The 21,942-nt window shown below is 39.8% G+C and overlaps 1 protein-coding gene across 3 annotated transcripts in view; it reads left to right on the top strand.

Moving 5' to 3' along the window:
* The first annotated feature begins 13,893 nt into the window (after positions 1 to 13,893).
* Positions 13,894 to 21,942, top strand: part of poc5 (POC5 centriolar protein homolog (Chlamydomonas)) — a 9,357-nt gene continuing 1,308 nt past the window's right edge. The window contains exons 1-11 of one of the 3 annotated variants that reach the window (XM_078250545.1): positions 13,894 to 13,980; positions 14,939 to 15,022; positions 15,546 to 15,699; positions 16,367 to 16,471; positions 16,631 to 16,830; positions 18,064 to 18,240; positions 18,511 to 18,615; positions 19,720 to 19,899; positions 20,571 to 20,754; positions 21,239 to 21,372; positions 21,748 to 21,849. In XM_078250545.1, coding sequence (XP_078106671.1) covers positions 14,939 to 15,022; positions 15,546 to 15,699; positions 16,367 to 16,471; positions 16,631 to 16,830; positions 18,064 to 18,240; positions 18,511 to 18,615; positions 19,720 to 19,899; positions 20,571 to 20,754; positions 21,239 to 21,372; positions 21,748 to 21,849 — 1,425 coding nt within the window. In that variant the 5' untranslated portion in view covers positions 13,894 to 13,980. Of the gene's footprint in view, positions 14,029 to 14,938; positions 15,023 to 15,545; positions 15,700 to 16,366; positions 16,472 to 16,630; positions 16,831 to 18,063; positions 18,241 to 18,510; positions 18,616 to 19,719; positions 19,900 to 20,570; positions 20,755 to 21,238; positions 21,373 to 21,747; positions 21,850 to 21,942 lie in introns of all 3 variants that reach the window. The other 2 variants (XM_078250546.1, XM_078250547.1) reach the window with 2 other exon arrangements.

Genomic DNA, 21,942 nt, shown 5'->3' on the forward strand with positions numbered 1-21,942 from the left:
GTGAGTGTACGCTGGCAGGAGAATTGCAGGAATGGTGAGATGAGTGGGTCTCGAGATGCAGCAGGGAGGAAAACTCTTGAGTCACCACAGGAGATAACCCACAATGGCTGTGGCAATCATCGGCCAGGCTGAGAGAGATGGGGGAAGGGTAAGAGACAGACAGATAAAAAAGAGAGAGAACAAGCAGGAGAAAGGACAGGGGATAGATCAGAGAGAAAAGGGGGAGAAAGTAAAAGAGAGGGAGATGTTCAGATCATCAGATAGTGCCCGTAACTCATGTCATAACTATCCCAGACTAACAGGTGACACCCCACAGACAGCACATACCCTCTTTAATCATTCACTCAACATTCTCCAAGGCCTTTTCATCATTTGGAGTGATGTGAGGAAAAAAGGCTTTGGCTGTAAAGCTCTCAGTTTATACATTTCGAGGGGCACTCTCTTTGTTCTAAATTTCATAAGTTGGACTTAGTTTTGAAGAGATGAGCATTACAAACAGAGATGCTGAATCTGCTGACTCATGATTGGCTCTGAGGAACAGAGGCTAATAAACAAGGCTCTGTCTGAAATCAATTTGCCCCCAATAAAGAGCTGGTTTATTAATAATGGTAGTGACGATCCAACCGGAACGGCATTGTCATATTTAATCCTTGCAAAGAAAGGAGGAAAGCAGAAATCATCATCAGTGGATGCACATTCAAACACAGGCACATAGTACACACACACATACACATACACACACACACACACACACACACACACACAAACACACACATACACACACACAATAGCTATTCTTTAAGGGCCTTGATTTTGTGTAGTCAGGTGTCTTACACATACTTGTAAGTAGCACACATAAATAAATATACAGAAAGATTCTCTCACACACCTAAACATGCAATGCACATATGTGACTGTGCACTCACAGTATGAAAGGGGAAGCCCTTTCCCATTTTGGCAGGCCATTGCTGATGGGAGGGAGACCCCAGCATAACTGTGCTAATGATGTAACATGATTTCATGTGAATGTTCAAACCGTGATCCACAGTTCATCATCACATTGTCTCCACAGGCTCACTCTGGCTTGTTTATTCTATAATTTGTCATAGCACAGAGACACAACAATAATTTAAAAAAACTAAATACGATTGTGGAATTGAATTGAAATGAGAAAAAATCCTAAATTTCTCATTTTTTATTATACATTTTTAGAGAAGATAGGGTGCACGCTTAGGAGATGGTCATAGCTGTCCAGTGTGTGTGTGTGTGTGTGTGTGTGTGTGTATATGTGTGTGCACGCATGTGTGTATGTGTGTGTGTGTGTGTGTGTGTGTGTGTGTGTGTGTGTGGTCAGAGCTGTCCAGTGTGTGTGGTTCCTGTGTGTCTAGGAGCAGCTCACCACAGCCTCTAATGAACACTGAAGCCTTGTCAGGAGGACACAAATCACAGGGCCAGCTCAAGCTCCCATAATGCATTTTACTGGGCAAAATAACACTGCTGATTCAAGGTGACTCTCCTAATCCCTTTTGGTTCATTGGATGACTTCTGTGCTTATGAGCACACTCCTTTACACATGTACTGATAATTTTTTAATACCTCTATTGACACCGGTGGTGCCTCAGACAATGTCCTAAGGATGATTCATAACAAAATCTGTGTTTCCTTTGTCCATAAGCAATTGCTCACTGGATAATTGGTGAGGTGCACATTGCAAGGGGTTAACTTATGATTAGTGGTATGATTCTCTCTGTTTTGTCTTTGTCCTGTATAATAAGATCCACTGCAGAAGATTGCTATCCTACTTAAATCCTAGATTAGTATTGTAGGGTTTCTCAAAACAATTCTTCTTGAGCGTGGAACATTTTAGCTTCTTGTCTTGTGTGGAACTTCTCTATTGACTGCATCTTTCAATAAAAGTAATTTTGAATGTCTCTGTAGACTAACACCCTGCCAGGATCATGTCAGAGTTCAGTGGTGTCACTGAACTGATGCTATTTATCATTTCAGGATCTCATGTTGGCTATCGCACATCATTTTTACTTGAAATGAGCACGCACACACACCGGCAAAAGGGGATACATCCTGCCTGTTAGAGAATCAATGGAGTGTATTGTGAGGCGCTGTCACTGGTGATGAAGCTCAGACAACAACGGAGCACAAAGACGACCAATCCCACCTGACCACAGCTGACAAAACCCAGACGGTGCAGACAGCCCGAGCAACGGGAGTAATTACAATCAAACTGGGTAACCACCAACACTGTCAAACAAACCAATCTCTGTTTTATTCTATGTTGTCTCAACCCTATTCCATTCCTCTTTCATCTTCTTTATTTTTTTTACTCTCTTTCAGGCTCCCTCATCAGCATCTATTGTTTCCACTGATGCCTGTTTGTCAGAAAATGTTTATTTTTCCATTTAAAATCATTTGTGCATTTTTAGACCATCCAGCACTGTAGTACTTTTTTCCAACGTATACTGTCTTTACCCAAGCCTCGATCGCAGTCCACACATCCGTAGTTGTACAGTAAATCCACCTTTACCTCATTTCCTATGTTCAATTCATACTATCATTGCTTCCCTTCAAGGCAACCAAACTCTCTAAACATTTCATTTTATATTTCTACTGATAACAGGATATGTGTTGGAACATGAAGAAGCTGCATCCACACTATGTCCTGCAGGGCATAGCTGTTCTCTACAATTAGAATAAAGAGAGATAGTTGATATAGTGTGTGTACCATTGCTGTGAACCATGTGAGGATGGCTGAAAATAGGCCTTGCTCTGGCAACACCCCTGTCTGCATGATGGATAGCGGCCCTGCTTTCCTTCAACCTCTTTAGAATACTAAAAAAACACTAGGTCAAGTATCACTTGGCCCTCTTGCATGGACATAAAGATAAATGAAAAGATTAGTTACACAGGGGTTTTGGCCATACATCCAACTCAGGACAAGCCATTTGGGAAAAGTCAAAAGATGTATGTCAATATCCAGAGTGTTTGACCAACTTAGTCCATTTCAACACACTCTTATCATGAATCATTAACCAAAAGTAGCGCAGTAATGAAGCTGCTAATGAGCATTTTGAAAGAAAGAAAATGAATGATCACACAACATAACATTGTCATAATGACAGTGGTAAGGAACACCCTGTGTCAGAAGAACTGAAGAATAATGAAGCACTTATCAGCACAGTAAGGGCTTCCTACAAGCATTGCACTTTATCAAAAGGATGGATGTCACTGTTGGAGGTGTTGTACCTTGAGTCCAGCAGTCCCCATACAGATTGGTGTGGCAAGTAAGTTGTTAGATTAGGAAGTAAAAACAAAATTACTTATTTAATTAATGCTTGACCCATAACTGCTGGAGGAGACACTTGATATTTTTCATGAGAACTTGAAGGAAAATCAATAGTGGATTTTTGGCTGCCCGGTAGTCCAGACATCGGCCCTTACACAATACAAAAACAGTAATGATGCAAAACAATGAGGGCAGCTAGTGGCTTCTCTCTTGTTTTTACAATTACTAATATAAGTGCGAATTAAATTATAATAAATGTATGATGGTTGGATGGTTGCATCTCCAAAAATGCTTTCTGAAGTGGCAATTGTCTGTCTTATGCTTATTTTTAAATATCATATGCACTATATATTGAACCAGATTTACAGTTAATGTCACTTGTCCTATAGGAACCACAAATACTTTCTATCTTATTCAGATTTGACTTGCCAGTTTCCTGCCCTTTCAAAGGCATGCGCAAGCACACTGGCTTGATGGCTTGTTCGTTCTATTAGCATCAGAAAGAGCAGGTCCAATCTCTAAGTGGGCAGAGCTGCATGTAATCCCATCAAAACGGAAAGCCCATGACCTCATCTGGAAGACAGAGGCACAACGAGCCCGGGACATCTTCCGTTAGGAATTTTCATCAAACACTGATGCCATTACTGACTGAGTGGTGGGGCAGGGAGAGGACGAGAGAGAAATGTCAAAAGAGAAACAAAATAGTTGTTTCTGTAGATGGAGAATATAATAAAATAATTTTTAAAACATCTTTCAAAGCACCTAAACATTTCACCTCTCTTCAATAGTCAAAGCTCCACCCCACCCCCCATGATAAATACTTCAAAAGAAGAGCTGATTACAAGCCATGCTAATGTCACATCATACAGATTCATAAAGCAGCTGCAGCAAACTGACGTCTGCCTTTCCTACCGTGATGAGCTATAGCATTGTTAATATCAGTATTGACTTGAATCATTTATGTGCACATTCTAGCCAAGGAAAAGGAACTCCCCTCTGTTTACATTAATATTGTCAATATCCATACTTAGATGAAAATGGACACAGAACCTGGATACACGGTACTGTATCTATTTTAATAATAAAATGTAACATCTGCACAGACAGAAAGAAAACATATTTTAAAGTTGATAAAAAAAACATGTCTCATCCCACTCTGAAGATTTACACAGAGTAAAGTGCGTTGCCTCTGTTTTTGCATCAGGTTAATGTCTGTTTCATCTTCTTGGTCAACATATGGTCTCCCTGCCTTGCCAGATCTCACTGCTGACACAATACAGTGCTTACATAGCAGGTACAAAACATAATGTGCCACCACCATAGTCTGGTGCAGACCTTACACTTTGTCTTGCAATGACACAATAACACCGATTAGGCAAGGCATGCAAGATGCGACACATTTAATGGTGATTTTTTACATTTTGTCAAACTGTTTCATGTAATGCATTGGTTGTTGTGTGTATGTGTGCCTATGATTCAGAAATTTCAGCAGACACTAGAATGACAAGAGGGTTCTTGAATATAATGTAAACTATGCTATTGGGTTTAACTTGCCCCTAAAATAATGACTAATCTGTTAATTTGCCTGTTCATGTCAACTAAATGTGCAGACAGACTTTTTTTTCTCCTCGAGCTCTCATATCTACATCGTCACTGGCACAGCGTACTTTGTACTTTGAGTCCTTTCAACTGTAATAGAAAATGTATTCCTCCTAAAGTAGCCTGTGTTCTGCAAAAAAACGTTTAAAATGACAGGTCAGTGGATGCTTGAGATGGAGATGTTATTGAATGCATATTGGGATTATTATGAATTACAATGAGATTCTTGTTTACCGTAGCAGAAAACAAACTTAACTTAAAATTAATGAGAAGTGGGCTAAAGGAATGAATTACGCAACCTGCAATGACTTCTAACACTTTTTCATTGATGGATGCCTTCAGTGTTAACCCAGCAGGACTACTACTGCAGCCTTCAGATTGCAAACAAAGCACTTTGCCACAGATTTCCAGTTCACCAGCTGTGTGCCTGTCAATCGCTCACTGCCTCTTGAGTTGCAATTTAAAGAGTCAGTTGCCTGCTCCTGCATCCTCTCCTCTTTTTGGCGGCAGTGCAGAGTGCTTTAACTGCCCCAGGGCAGAAGGCTGGTTGCACTACAACATGCAGTCCGCAGCCAATAACCCCAAACACGACAAGTATTTTTTACTATAAACATGCTGGTTGATAAAAAAAAAAGTGGGTAAACTACGAGCTCCAGTCAGTGATAATCATAAATCAAACAACCACTTAAAGTAGTTTAAGTAGCAAATTAATTAAGAGACCTGTAGCCCAAATCAGATATTTTAAACCAAGATGTACATAAAGAATTCACAGAAGCATATGTCACCCCTAAATAGGCATTTTGAATGAATTCAATTCCACAATTAAAAAGGTACAGGAACTGGATCTCCACTACATCCCTATGTATGAGGCAATTATCATGCCTGCTCTCACTTAATGATGCCAATTTCTCTACTAGGAGACATATGGACTCAGTTTGCACCCACAGAGAAAAAAACAACATATGCCTGGAAACCATCCCAACTTTTAACAAATGATATACAAACTTATGAATAAATAATGAGGTATCCCAGTCTCAGCTCTCAGATATTAGTTGGAGATATCATTGGAAATATATGAACAACATGACTTGTAAGTCCTAATACAGATTATCATTAAACAGTCTATTGGAAATACTGGATTTGTACTAACTCGGAAGTGTTACACAGTCAGCATGTTTTCAGAAAAAAAAAGTAGTAGGCTAATTACTTACCGTCATTTATGGCTAGAAGAGTGAACTGGGCTGATAGTTACCCATTGCATCAGACTCCGCTTTCGCTTAATGATGAAACAAAAATATTCTTGTGGGTTTTTTACTGTAGAATAGTAATGTGAGTCAGAGGTAATTGCCAGCGCAGTGAGGTTTTTTCCGATGCAGTGCTCTCCCTCGCTGCAGTACTTCAGGAAAGGAGAGAGCGAAAGAGAGTGATGGTGGTAGGAGGCAGAGAGAGGGAGGGAGGGATGGAGAGGGGGGCAGTGTAATCAATGATTGTACTTCATTGAGTGATGCGGGTAATTCCGTCTGATGGAACAATCTGGTTAGGTGACTGAATGACGTGAAACACTGCAACGCATGAATGCTAAACAGATATGAAAAAGGTCTACATTTAAACAGGCAATTTGAATAAGTCTCAGTGCAAAAGAATGGCAAGTAGCCTACGTGATAAATAGATGGGCTTCTGCTTGAGGGCAAAAGTTGTCCGTTTAGGCAACAACTGATGCTTAATCGAAAAGTTTTTCACAGCTTCTCATGTGAGTTGTCTTATTTCTGAATTGTGTAAACGTAGTGATTTGTCTTTTTTTTTTTTTTTACAATTCAGAGCGTTCAGTCGTCTGTTTTCAACTTCCAGCCATAACAGCGTTCATAAAAGAAGAGCTGTCTGTCTCTCACCTTGTTATTAACGACTGTCTCTGTCCGTGGTGCTGACCGACACCTGAGCGTTCCAGCGTCTCAGCGTGCTAGGTTTTGGGTGCTGCTAAAGACATAACACGTGTCGTGCACATTCGCAAGTTCTGTATATATCCAGTTGCATATTTAAATCAAAGTCCTTCCATATCCACTAACTGTGCTCCACATGCTGAACCGTCCCAAAAAATAGCTTCAGCTAATTATAGGAAGTAATATCCCATAGGAAATTGATTCGTCGAAAATTACGGACCAAAAAGTTTTATTTACAAATATAGCCATCACCCAGTGTCTCATGGTACTAGAACAGACTGACTTGAAGCATCTGTCCAATGCTCTATATTAACTCTATACATTTGATTCCAGATTAGATTTATTCATACATCAGAAAGAGAGAGCTAAGGCTCAAAGTAAGATAATGGATCATAAATGAAAAAGCTTGCCATAAACATGTAAACATGAAACAATGTTGTAATCAAAGTCACATAGCTTGGCTTTGTGTGGAAATGATGTGACCATGTCAGTCGCTAAACAGCGTATATAGGCAGTTCTCACCTTGCATGTCGTTCACATGATGTAAACAACATGTGAATCACATCTGTATAAATCCAAAATCTCCACTTGGACCCATTATGGGACAAGAGCAGGAGGGTCGAGGAGTCCAGGTCCTCATAGCTCAGAGGACGGAATATCTAATCAAAGTGCTTCCCCCATAGACCTTACATCATCCCAGGCCACAGGTGAATTTATTGGTATAATGACTCAACCTGTACTGTACATCTGTAATATTCAGTGCTAGTGCACCACCTCTGGCAATCTCCTGAATTCATAAAATCACATTTACATCATTTGCATTCATGACTTTCATTCAAGCGCACCATTGGTTACGATAATCTTGAGTATTTTTTTCTTATTACAGCTTGCAGTTCACATTTACAGTTCAGGTATTATGCTTACAGGTTATTTTTGCTCATGTAAAGTATTTAGTTTTCATTTACACTCCAGTGAGTTTAATTTGTACATAAAGTAAACTGTGCAGTGAGTACAGCCCTTGACTTTCAGATGCAGTTTATCACAATGAAACACTTTCATTCTTTCTATGCCCAAAAATAATGACCAAAGAGGGAGCAATACTATTCAGGAACACAACACAAATATTACACAATCCTGTTACAATAATTGCATAACCCAACACAGGCTCATAGAGCTTAGAAGGCTCTTTAGATGAAGTGTGAGACAGTAACTGCCTATGTGCCTGCTATATCAGATCCTAACGCCTCTGAAACCTGCGAGTGGTTCCTGAAGAAAGTGAGGGAGAAAAAAAAAAGGAGATGACGGTCTGATGCAAGCACAGGGACACTCAGCCTTTCAGTATTCACATCATTAATGCCTGCAAACTGTACCAGCGCTACCAGTGAGACTCAGCCCACTGCAGAGATGACTACCAGCAAGCCCTTTGATGTATTACACTCCGTTCATCTGATTCCTTATTCTCATTTTTAGAAAAAAAAAAAAAAATCTCAATAACTTCATGTTAACATACTTAATATGTAGGACATGCAGTGAATAGTGCAGCCTGGTTGTGCATTTGCTTACTGAGTTTAAACACCGAGACATGGCTTTGACACTAGTTGTGCATCATATTCACCACAAAGCATACTGAATAGGATTGTAAATGATGCATACAGTGTGCACAAAGACACACACAACACAAAAGTGGCAAGGGCACACACACACACACACACACACACACACACACACGTAAACTAAAAGAAAGGCATCTATCTTTAGCCTCTGAATTTGATGATTCACAGAAGCAGTGACCTAGGGCTTGGGACACTCTTTGGTTTTGATTCAGAGTTGGGAGACAAACCCCCCTCAAGCCATATTAGACTCCATTTACTACTGCTGGAGAGCTGAGGAGCACTTAGCTTAATGTACGGGACAGTAGAATGACCCTCACACACACACACACACACACACACACACACACACACACACACACGCGCACACACACACACACACATATACACACACAGAGTCCATTGCGCATGCCAACGCTTTCTCTCTCCCTTTTCTTGTGAGACTCATACTCTTCTCTTTTTCACATAAGCATGCACACAAGCAAGAAATATGGCATGTATGAAGAATAGCTATGAAGTTAATGAATTTCCATGCCATATTCAGTACATGTAGCCTGATAATTGGTGGTACAGTAGGTAGAAAGAAAGTGACAGTGTTGGAATCTCATAAAGCCCTACTGGCTGAGCAGCTCAGACTCTTCTGTGCCCTGCTAGGTATCCTTGTCATCGTCACTATATGAACTATGTGTTGTGATATGTACAACATACACTATACTATCTATAAGAAAAGAACGTATGCATTTTCACACGTATGTCTCTTACTGCATTTTGCTCGTTCCACATAGATTACAATCTCCTTTTTAATATGTATCCTACTGCCCCGAAAACTAAAATGGATGTACCTGCGGTACCAGCTTTCCTTAAGAAATGACTAGAGAGGTGGAGGTAGACTGGAACAACTGTCTGCTGCTTATCGTCATCCAGATTATAAGAAACGGATGTGGAGTCTGATGGTAATTGTTTTTGCCTTGTGGAGATAGAAGCTCAGGCTAACTGATTTAGTCTCCATCTTTCCTCTCAGCCTCCACTGCTCATCTGCACTCATATGGCTGACCACTTTATGCCAGAGTCAGCATGTATCATACTTTATGGATACATAATAATGTCATAAATTATGCAGCCTTGTTGTCTCTTACCTGGTTGGATATACTACCTTACCTGAGTGTGAACAATGTGGCCTTGATGTATTTACAAGTGCTGGCAAATTCGGTACCCAAGCATTCTGAAAGCAAAACAAAAGGACACTAGTGTCACTGATAGAGAGATGTGATGGATTAGAGTGGCCCAAGGGGGAAGTCCTGGTCCATCAAAATGTAATGAAAACTAATTTGAAAACAGCAGGCAGCTATGAATAACATCAAGATGAGTTCTAGCAACACTGTGTTCAGTGAGAGGTCATCATTGTCTCGTATGTGAGAAAAATGGGTTGGTAACATTACGACTGATGATAGCACATTAGTTGTTGTCTTCAGGAGTTATGACTGTCTGTAAATACGTTTGACTCAAAATCGATCAAGGGCAGAAACAATTTCACACCAAGTTTGTAGTCTAGTTTCACAACTGGAGTGCAAAAGATGAAATGGCACATACACAAAACATTAAAACAATAAAACAGGACTTAATGCTATTTTTTGGGGAATCTGTTAAAATGTAATTACAGTGTAAAAAAATGTAAAAGTGCTGTAAGAAAAAGTTCCTTAACAAAGTCAATTTGTATAAGCACAGAACGTTATTTCCTAATTTCTGTTCTGTCTACCATTGCAAGGTCCTGAATAGTCTAATGTAACTGAGCTAAAATACCAGGGGGAAGAAAGTCAAATGGATTGTGATTATTGTCCTGGAACAGACTGAACAGGCTATGAGAGAAAAATGTGAGCTGAATCCCATTTCGACACACAAGCCCAAGTGCATTTATTTTGCTGAAAGGAAGGTGAAATTTACAATAGGGATCTAAAAAAGGGTTTGAGGCAGTGATACTGACTTTAATCTAACCATTATCAACAGTAGCTTATTACCTGTGTCTGCAACAAAGGGAAAACATTATACAGAGTGGGTAAAGATGGAATAGAGGTCTGTCTCTATCATCTGTCTCTATCTTAAACTCAGTTCTAAGCCATTGTTTATTATTTCTTCTATGGATGTACTCGTGGGGGTCAAAAGACAGGTGTAATAGCTGATTCAGCCTTTTGATTGTAAGCGATTTGTATTCATTAAGAGAATATGGATTTCATATACTTGAAAGTAATTCAATTAAATGTAACTTTATTTAATCCCACATTAAATTTAATTAATTTAATTTAATTAATTAAAAATTAAAAGAATGCATTTAACAGTTCAAACAGTCGTTAAAAACAAACAGTTTTATATATCCTATGTCACACAAGAAGTGACTGACACCAGATTAACAGTTGGCTTTTATGTATTGTGCTATTAAAGAGCTGCCAGTAAGACAGATGCAGACATACAAACATACAAACCCTACAGTTGTCTGTACCTAATCAGTCCTTGTTATAATGACTTAATAAAAGCAGACAATCATAGGAAATGTGCAGTTTAACATCAATGGCGCGATGAAAAACCTAACAAGCCAAATTGGGAGGACAACAAAATCACCTTAAAAAAACTGTGATGAATACATCACCAAAGCCTTTCAAAACATGTGAATCATCCGCTCTGAAATGGAAATAAGTAATCTGTGGGAGTTATAGCTTCCTGTCATTCAACAGGAAACCTCCACTCCCCACAGAGCAGCAAGGATTATCCTCTGTGCCTCACGATTCTGGTTCAAATTCATAGCCTGCGTCAACTGTCAAGACATGTAATAATAAAATGTATATGTGTGTGCTGAGGGGAGTCAGTGCCAGGTCTTAAATGATCATTTTGTTTATTTTAATATATATTTGATATATAATGTCAAAATATCAGATTGAATGGTTCAGACCTCAAGACTTTGTGATCAGCTGACCAGCTGTCAAAGCACATTCTTTGGGGAGCTAACTGCACTGTTACCAATGTCTCAACCATGCTCTCATACTCCTATACTCCAGCAATCAGCCAGGTAGTGAGGAGGCTTCAGTCCAACATTACTGCTTGCAGCTCTGCCACGGCTGAGAGTGAACATATGTCTCTCTTGTCTCTAGAGTCTGTCCCAGCCCAGGACTGCCAAGCCGTTAGGCCTATCCCACATATGTGTCTTAATACTATTAAGCACTGGTCTTCAGGGGGTTGAGACATTGCTGTAATTCAGTTTGTGAACCATTGTCTCCTCTTTGTTTGCCTGAAGTGTACAACCGAGAAATGGCCACAGGGAGGTTCACAGGGTGGTGGTACTCCCCAAGGACTTACACCCTCTTTAGAGAGGTAAGCTTGCTTCCTTGTGACAGTTTGAATTAGCTAATCTCTGTGCAGCATGCCAGACTACAGGTGAAAATTCACCGTGAAATGCAGTTTGAAAACCATGTGTACTCCCTAAATGGGCACAACTAACTGAAGATTTGCCTGAAATGATTTGTTGCAAACGTCCCTATGTTATTCTCATGGGATTATCAAACAATAAACTAACAATGTACCCCTTTATATATTGATGTGTATTGGTCATCATCACCATCATCAAGTTTTCAAGCAATAATTCTTAATGTGTAAAGTAATGTGAAATTTAGAGAATATATGTGGACTGGGTGTGTCCATAACTATTTAAGTCCTCCTAGGCAGGGGCGTTTCTAGGACTTGAGGAGGTTTGGGGCTTAACCTGGACCTATTTAAATAAACTGAATGCAATGCAAAACTGTGATTGGCTTGCCCAGGTTGTTAATAGCCAGTGCATGTCCATTTTAGCTGACCAGTTTATAGATGAAAGTTAGATGGCACCAACATTTGGCCTAATCATAACTGGCCTGGCAACCCAAAGGCCAACGTTTTGTTTCCAGATTTGTCTGGTGACTTACGATGTGGGGGGTCTGGGGATCCACCCCCAGAAAAGTTTGAGCATTAAACACTTCATTTCCTGCATTCTGGTGAATTTTTATGCACCTATTTCTACCTTTTTCTGAATCGATATGCTGGAAATATATTTATGTAAAGGGAAACATACATTACAATCCAAATATAAAAACATAATGGAAAATATTGCAATAAGGCTCCCAGGCATTCTGCAACTATTTATTCTCCTTTGGATCTACTTTTCTAATTATATCTGAGCCAGCACACATGTAGCCTAGGCATCATTTACTCTTCCCTCCTCTTTTGCATCTTTTGTTGGGGAAGTAACCTCCTTAAATGTGCATATGACAATTATTCACCTCAATGATACATTAATTCATTTAAATGTATTAATAAACCCCTGGACTGTAATATTTCAGATGTTTGAGCAAGATTTCTGCTCATGTCCAAAACGTTGTGCATATTCAAAATATAACTCATCCATCTGTGTTCTCTGAGGTTTGGAGGCGTTATGATAGATATTAGATATTAGATTAGATATTTTGAGAAAAATAAAGTTTAGAAGTTTTAGAATAAAGTCACTATATTTCAGAAAATAATCTACCTGCATTAGTCTGCTGTGCATTACGTGATTGCTCTGCTGATACGGTAGATCTCAGACCTCCTGACAGACACAGAGCCCCGTTTGAGACTCTGGTCTCTGAATGAGACAACGTTTAGAGAAGTGGCTGTACGCTGCTATACATCGGCGGTGGAAAACCGAAACTGCAGAAATACACGGAGCACAAACGCGTCACATCTGCCGCAGCATGTCGACAGCAGAGCGCGTCCTTTATAAACCTGAAGCTGCACAGCTTTTTACAGCGAGAGTGGACATAACGCACAGGTCTGCTTCAGAGCTCCGTGTGTTTGAGTCTGAACCATAGACTGTAAACGTCACGTCACAGGAACTTCAAACTAAATCATTAGTATTGCGCTCCTAAACTTTGTGTTAATGGCATCAATGTATTAGACTGATGTATGCAGTATGTGCAAAGCCAAAGCACAATAAAATAAGGCAATTTAGGATTTAGGGGGTTTACATAGGCTATTGTCCGGTTTCATATTTGTCAGTCAACCTTTCAAAATACTAAATACATTCGGGGCTAAAGCCCCCTGTGCCGGCAAAATCGGCTGACGCCGCCTCTGCTCCTATAGGACTCATAGCTACGTGGACTGTGTGTGTCATCTATAAATACTAGATACGACTGCTATTGCTGCTACTGTAACAATAATTTTAAAGCAAATTAGTTGTGTTGTCTACATCACAGGGGGAAAAAACTGAATTGGATTTTACAGTCTATGGGCGGAGCTTGATTTTTGTAGTGTAGTTGGAGCATGGATATAGCGCCGCTTGTGAACGCCGCGTTGTTCTGCTTACCGTAACCACGGAAACATTTTACCCAATCAGAGACGATTTGACAAGGTGCTGTGGAAACAGTAGCCAATCATAGAGTGTGTTGTTTAAGAGTCAGTCAGTTTGAAACGGCTAAGCAAGCTTTTTCTAACTGACGGAAGCAGAAAAGTGTGGTATCCTGCATATAATATAAAACAGGTAAATATTTCCAAAAGCATCGTTACTGCACATCTATTCTCTGTGTCGGTACGTTATCTCATAGTTATGATTTAACGTTACTCCTAAAGACTTTAAAATAGCACTAACGCTAACGTTACTTGCGCCAAAGAGTTATTTGTTCTTCTGTTCAGCTTTGCAGCTTTGCAGCCAAAAAGGAAGCGTGTGTCTCTGTTTTTACCTATGGTTTTTACGTAATATGTTAACTTAAGTTGGATATTAATGTATGTCAGTTTGCCAGAAACGGCGTAACTTGCAGTAACTATAGAGAAAGAAGCAATACGTTAGAATATATTATCGCCTTGGGTGTAGGCTGATTTAAGACTTTGTAACGTGTGTTTAACTAACATTAACGTTACAAGAGAGAATTTACATTTTGCCTACCAAATAACCGTTGTCAAACATGTTGTAAAATGTAGTTTCCATGTTTTGTGAAGTTAGCTAGCTTTGTGAACAGAAATGTTTTTGTGTTATTTTGTACTAGTATTAAATAGTATAAAGACCATTTTCATACAGTTTCTTCATTATAATCTATGTTGTTTAATCAGTTTAATCATGCATGTCCAGTGTATGTACAGTAACAGTTGGTGCTAACTACCATGTGCAACAGTGTAGCTAAGTCTGTTGTATAGAATATTGATGAACATTACCATTTGTCCCTGTGTTAAAACAGACACAAACATATAGCTATATAAAGTATGCAGTATATACTATGTTTTGCAACGTATGACTATACATGTGAGTAATACAAGTGGCCTGACATTGCTAGCTTGTGCTGCTGGTAGTGTGTCCTTAAACTAACACCATTCCATATCTCTCTCTCTCTCTCTCTATCTATCTATCTATCTATCTATCTATCTATCTATCTATCTATCTATCTATATATATATATATATGTATATGTGTATGTATGTGTGTGTGTGTCTATGTATGTGTATAGATGTCCTCAGACGAAGAGGAACCGACCAGTCCTGTTCTGCCCAAGGACTCTGATACAGGCAGCTCTGTCTCATCTGAGCTTCAGGTGATTAAAGAAAAACACATTCCGGGTGTCTGTATGTGCTTGTCACATCACTCAGATCTGGGAACACAGCACCATTGTGTAGCACATCTTCACAGTGAAGTTGGTTAGGGCAAGCAACACATGCAACAAGTTTCAATCAATAATCCAAATGTATTACATCACTTATTTGTAAGTTAAAATAAAGGTAAACGCACCCAATATGTCAACCAATATTAGAATTGCTTGTGCGCGCAAAGGCAGAGCGCTTGCACACACAACAGGGTGTTCAACGCACCCCCGTTTCAGGTTTTTTTTTTTTAAACAACGTGTTGCTACGTTTTGTTGGGGCTGAACATGGCCTCTGTCTTTGCGTCCTTCTGTCCCAAAATTGACAATGATGATTACAATGTTATCATAACCAATAGGAATAACTGCTATGAAAAGCAGAAACTACGAGCATAAGTCACAGATTGTAAAAAAGAAAAGATAGATCAATAAAACCTTAAGCTCACTGTGTTTTTTATTATTGTTTATGGATCAACAGGATGAGTATGAGGAGCTCCTCCACTATGCTGTGGTCACCCCTAAGCTTGACAGACTCACCAGTGCTCACTTGAAGCGGCTGGGCACCTCACATCTGTCTGCAGAGGGTCGGCCTTCCCAGAGAAAAGATGACACAAAATCACAATGCCCAGCAGGTATGTTGGGTTCCTCTTGTATGCACATTTACATACACATTTCACTAAGCCATTTTGACAGAAACACCACTTGAGTCCTCCCAGACACTGCCCACGTCAAATGATCAGTTGTCAAAAGGATATGGCATCACAACATGGAAAAAAATGTAGTGTGCATTTCTCAGTCTCATATTTTTTAGCTTGTTAACCAGTCTAGTCAAGATGCATATGATAGAAATCTGTCAGATTGTACCCCCTATCTCCTTCCCCTACAATACCCACATCTTAAACAGTTCATCAGACCCCGCCAGCTCCAGCTTCAGCTGTAGCTCTCATTGGAGGTTTAGTGCTTTAACTGTCATGTAATAGTGCACAGGGATGTAAAAAGCAGACGGCAGATTGGTAATGATCTCCTGGCTCTCTGCCCGTACTGCTCTTTAGAGTGCAGGCTTTCTCTTCCCCCTGCAGGATTTAATTAAGATTTTGTAAATGCATTCCTGGACAAAGAGCCGTAGTCAACTTATTCAGCATTCTCGCCATCACCTTTTTCTGTTTTTGTCTTTTTGTTTTCTGACTTTTACATTTTACCTTTTATTTTTACTGACTTATTCCAGGTCAAAATGTATTTAAGCAGCATTCCCTTTTATCTATTTACCATTGTAACTCTGATTTCCTTGTCTTCCGTAAGATACTGCCACTGAAGCTAAAGATGGAAGGCATTCTAATAGTAGTGTGAGATCACAGGTCTCTCCCTTACTTGTTGAGCCCTCCACACGCTCAAGAGCCTCTCATGGTAAATTTAATTAAAAATACAAAGAAACAAATGATATCTAATTGTATATTAATTTCTCTTGATATAAAATAAGCTTAAAATACAGAGGACACCAAGTCGTAACGTTGTCAAATTGTCTGGTGATATTCTGTCTGTGTTTCTTTTTTCTTTTCCTTCCAGCTGAGGAGATGGCAGGTCGGTCAGCTAGCAGGGCGTCAGTGCTCTCCAACACTCCCTCAGACAGGTTACAGACAGTGTCTGAGAGGTCTAGGCCAAACAGCCCGCACACCTTCGAGTCCACTGTGACAGAGATGTTTATATCAGAGGAGAACATAAGCAAGATGGAGAACATTCTGGACACGTGGAGCAACAACCTGAAGGTTAGTTTGCTTCCTTATACTGTAGAACTGTCCTTCCAGAATCAATCAATTTAATGGCTCTTATTTGCTGCCTGCTTGAGAGCTGACCAAATATAATGTTGTATTGCTATATATAGGGCTCTGACATAGCTGAATAATAACAATAATAATAATAGCAGCGGTGTGTTTAAGCTGTGTACAGAAAAAGAGGCCCATGCTGGCAGGTTTATTTTTGATAAATTGAAATGAGAATGCAAAAGAGTTTTGCATAAGTGGTAAACATCTGTGGTACAATGTCAACAGAGCATTAATTAAGCCTTTGAAGAGCAATCTAGAAGGCAAATTATGCTGTTCCTGGCATTGAAATGTTAGTGTTAATGCACTCCATTTACAAAACCCAAAATATGGAGAAAAATGTTTGTCACTGACACACTGTCAGTCTCAGATTATATATAATGATCAATAACCCATACTGTACATATTAGGGCAACTGAAATCTGCATCAAAGGTTTATATTGACATTTCCTTTACTCATGCAATGAGACAGTTTGACTGAGATGGATTAAATGCAAGAAATACTGTGGACAATGTACATAAGCAATGGTGATGAAGAGGTCATAGATTATAAAGGGAATGTAGCGTCTCAGGAAGGCTTATTGAATAGGATGACAGCCCTTCTCTTCATGGAACCAGTGACCTTTTTAATTGTGTCTCCCAGTGGAATGATTTTGGAGGAGGTGAGTGCCTGCACGTGGTTGTCCTTCCTGCCCTTTTTTTCTAATGTACAGCTCATTCATGGAGGGCAGATGACAACCAGTCGCCTGCTAAGCAGTGCTGATGAAAGAGTTTGGCCTAGGAAAAGGCAGAGCCCTGGACTGTACAGTAGTAGAGGCAGTTGAGACACTTTCAGTTCTCTTGACCGATAGAATTGGTTGCTTGTGAGCCTCTGTTGTTGTGGGGAAAAAAACATATTTTGTTTTACCTTCCAAAAAAGCCAAACATGTTCACATTTGTGGGTGTTTGCTGTGTTTGACCCTGTAGACATGTAGCTGTGATCACAATTACACCATTTACCTCTAAAGCCAAATTCACACTATACTTCTGTATTAGGGTGTTGGGGAGGCTGCATGTGGTAGCGTGTTCTAGACCCCCAGCACACCTGTTCATCTAATTCAAAATCTACTGAAGAAATGTGTACACATGCCCATATGTACTAAAGCGCTGTGACTGTCCCACCCTCCATTCCCTAATTAGACAAATGTGCTGACTGAGCTCAGGAAGTGGAAGCTGGCCTTTATGGAGCAACACAAGCTGGAGATGCGAAAAGAGAGGGAGAGGTGTGCAGCCCAGACAGCTGGCCTGAGGTCAGAGCTAGACAGCCTGAAGGGGCTGCTACACACCTACGAGACTTCCAACCAGAGAAAAGATGAGGTGACTTCATGTGTATTTATTTGCTTTCTCCAGTACATAATGTGCTGGTTGGTTGGACATGGATTAAGTACCAGACTGAGATTGAATTTTCAGTGATTTCCATTGGCGTGACATTTTAGTGTAGGACTGGTTGGGCTTAATCCATGTCTAAGCGATCAGCTCTGTCTCTCTATCTCATCTTTATGTACACATAGAACTTGAAAGAAAAATGTAAGTAACAACTTTGTCTGCGTTTTAGACAAGCTTTTTATGTGATGTGTCCTCCCTCAGGTGATTGTGAACCTGAGCCAGGTGCTGGACAGACAAAAAGAAAAGCTTGAAAAAATGAGGGCCTTCACCCACTGGAGACTCCAGCACACTGCTGCCAAAGAAGAGGTACACTGATGACACTGTGGTGTTTCCCACAGTTTGAAATCTATTTACAATGAGCATGGGTGTCTTCAGAGAGATTTAGGATAAGTTTCATAGTCCTTTTAATGCAAGGAACATATTGACATTATCCTTTACACAGCATCAGTGTTTGCTTATTGTTTGTCTTCCTGTATCATTTAAAACTTTCAACTCTCACATTTGCATAACGCACACTCGCTGAGAAAAAGCAGATGCTTACTAGTTTAGTCAACAAAACAAAACGTTTTTTAAATAGTTTAAAAATGTTATGTTTTATGAACTGTGAAAAATAACTTAAAAGATCGCTTAACCTAGCACAGAAAGAAAAGAAAACCTACTGCTGCTGTGCATGAACATGATACAAAAGCTGAAAGCAGGATGAAATATTTGTTTGGGTGGGGCTAATCCATTTTGATGAGCCTTTTTTTGTACAGACAATATTCAAGTAATATATGTGTGTGTGGTGGTCAGACGAGAATCACATTAACCTCTTATGATCGTCTTTGAATCATCAGTTCACTCTTTAATTTAGGCTGAGATCTGTGGTGTTTGCCAGCTTCAATCACACATTTACACTTTTTTTTATTTTTATATACAGTATGTATATTTTTAAAGAAATTGATGTACAATTACTGAAAGTGAATGTATTTTAACGGTGCTAGATTACTGTCAGTGCAGTTAAATGGTTTATGCAAATAATCACTCTCTGCATGAGTGACCGACCCATGCATCACTAGGTCACTGCACACTGAACATGCGTATACCACATTTTTACACAAATATCCCCTCTTACAAAATTTACATATGTGAAATTTTGTCATTGCACTGATGAACAATCTGTTTCTTTTTCATACCATACTGCTTATCAAACTAGCAAGTGCCTTGTTTTTACATTTACAAAAAAGATGTTTATGCCATTTTGTTTAAAATGGAAAGTGGAGTAAATGATATATATAAATAAAATCATATTTTTGTCTAAACCCTGACACAGAATGTGCACCATAAGAGAGAATGCACTGCACCTGCACAAGAATGAATGTGTAATCATTTGCTTGTGAATGTTTTCATGGTCTTGTGGTTCCCTGCTAGGCTCATGCTGCTCAGGTAGCGCAGCAGCACTACAATTTGCAGCTGAAGAAGAAGGTGTGGTCGGGCTGGCAGTCTCTGATCCAGAAACACTGGAAGGTCAAGGTGGAGCAGGCTTGCCGTGCAAGGGCTGAAGAGGTCTGCACCCGCCTTTCTACAGAGTATGAGGCCAAGCTGGCAGAGGTAAATAACGGAGTGAAGGACCTGCATATAAAACAGTGTGTATGGTGATGCTGCGTTCAATTCATACTTGACTTTACCTCATTGAGGTGTTTTAGGTGTGGGTGTAGTCAGTATGATATATTGTACATTTACAGAGCTGAGTCATGTAAAGCAGAACCAAAGCACCAGTGGTTACTAGGGGTGTGCAAAAAAAATCGATTCATATTCGAATCGCGATTCAAGCTCTACCGATTCAAATTCCTTTTTTTTTCTTTTTTTTTTTTTTAAATTGTATGTCTACTGCAATCACATGGGAAACGTAACTACATTTACATACTGTGGATTGTTTTTTTAATCGAGAATGGTTTTTGAATCGAAAATCAATTTTGAATCAAATCGTGACATTTTCTGAATCGTGCACCCCTACTGGATACCATGTTTTATTAGTGTCTTACATAGGTACATGTGTTTTTCAAATATTTCTTCAGTTAATTGTAATAAATACATACAATTTAAACATTTCAGTGAATAACAGCCACACTAAACTTCATTAATAGATGAAGAAATCAAAGGTTAATTAGGGAAAACAGAGAAGATTATAATGAAAGCAAGAAACAACATGAGACGTTTTTGTCAGTATTATATAATCTGATAAATAACTTCTTTCTATCTTCTGCTACCTGTCTCCGCAGCACTGTGAGGCTATAGAAAGGTGCCAGGCAGAGATTCAAAGACTGCGACTTGAGCGAGAGCGCTATGAAGAATCTATGAAGAAAGCCTTCATGAGGGGCGTGTGTGCTCTCAACATGGAGGCTCTCGGCATGTTCCACACTACAGAGGGACAGCCGGAGCACCATCCAGTTCATGATCAGCATGGTCTGTAAAAGAATGATCACACAAACCTGATTTTAGAGAACTAGCACATTAAAACGTGTGTATCTTCATCACAAGCCCCATAACTACATAAATAGACTCATGCTCTATTCAACAAAGCATAAAGGCGCTGCTAGCTTTGCCTCTGTGCTGTATTGATTTAACACTGCTATCAAGACTGAAACTAACAGACAGAAAAGAAAGGAACACCAATTTCCAATAGAGTGCAGCCGTGTGCTATTGACAATTGTGTAGATTAATGAATGAGTGGAGAGAAGGGTGGTCTTTTTCCTTTCTTGAAGTCATTCACTGGCTCATCTAATAGGGTGATGAGTCCGTGGATGTGCTGAGTGCTAACTGAGGGGTCCTTTGCACAGGTTCTAACCTTGATGTGGCACTCAAAAGGTTACCTGTAAAAGCCCTCGATAGCCCTTTGCAACATGTATCGACTAATGTAATAACTGTTATTTTTTGTTTCTTTCTACAGATAATCTGCCTCCCCAGGATGAGCCTGGCTCTGCTACATTGGCTCAACTTCAACCATATCCCATCTCTTCCACACGGTTCAGCCCAGTCCACTTTGACCGCCCGGACCCTTCCCACAGCGAAGTAGAGGATATGGTGAGACACCGACAATTTCCAACGAAAACATACATTTATTTACATACCGTAGTTCTTCTATGCCATCTCAAATGTAATTGGATCAATCAACCCATCAGCCTTTCATATATAAAAAGTCTCTCAATTTGAATTTGCCAGTTAATTTGCATAATTTATTCTTCTTTCATTTAGAATTTGTATTTGTTGTTAATTTATATCGCTGCAAATTCTGGCTTCACACTCAACAGGTTCTCATATAGATGCTCCTAAAACAGAACGGTTCTACAGTAGTCTTACATTTGCTTCTGCAATTCCTTCTCTCTGTTTTCATTTGCCGCACTATGAGTCGCTTCCTCTAAATCCCACTTCTGGTCCTGTTCCCCCTGATTCCCTCAGGTGGACTCTGGTGCCCCGGTGTCCAGGGCAGAAACGTTCCCTCCCACTACAGTGGTGCACAGCTCACTGCCACTTGGGGGCACTGCAATTTCCCACAAACAGGTTAGCATTAGACACACTGATCTATTGACTCTGGTACATGTGTGACGCATCGAATAAATGGTTATCAAAATGGTGACCAACAACACAGAATGA

The sequence above is a fragment of the Sander vitreus genome, chromosome 5, assembly GCF_031162955.1.
Source record: "Sander vitreus isolate 19-12246 chromosome 5, sanVit1, whole genome shotgun sequence".
Taxonomy (NCBI): Eukaryota; Metazoa; Chordata; class Actinopteri; order Perciformes; family Percidae; genus Sander; species Sander vitreus.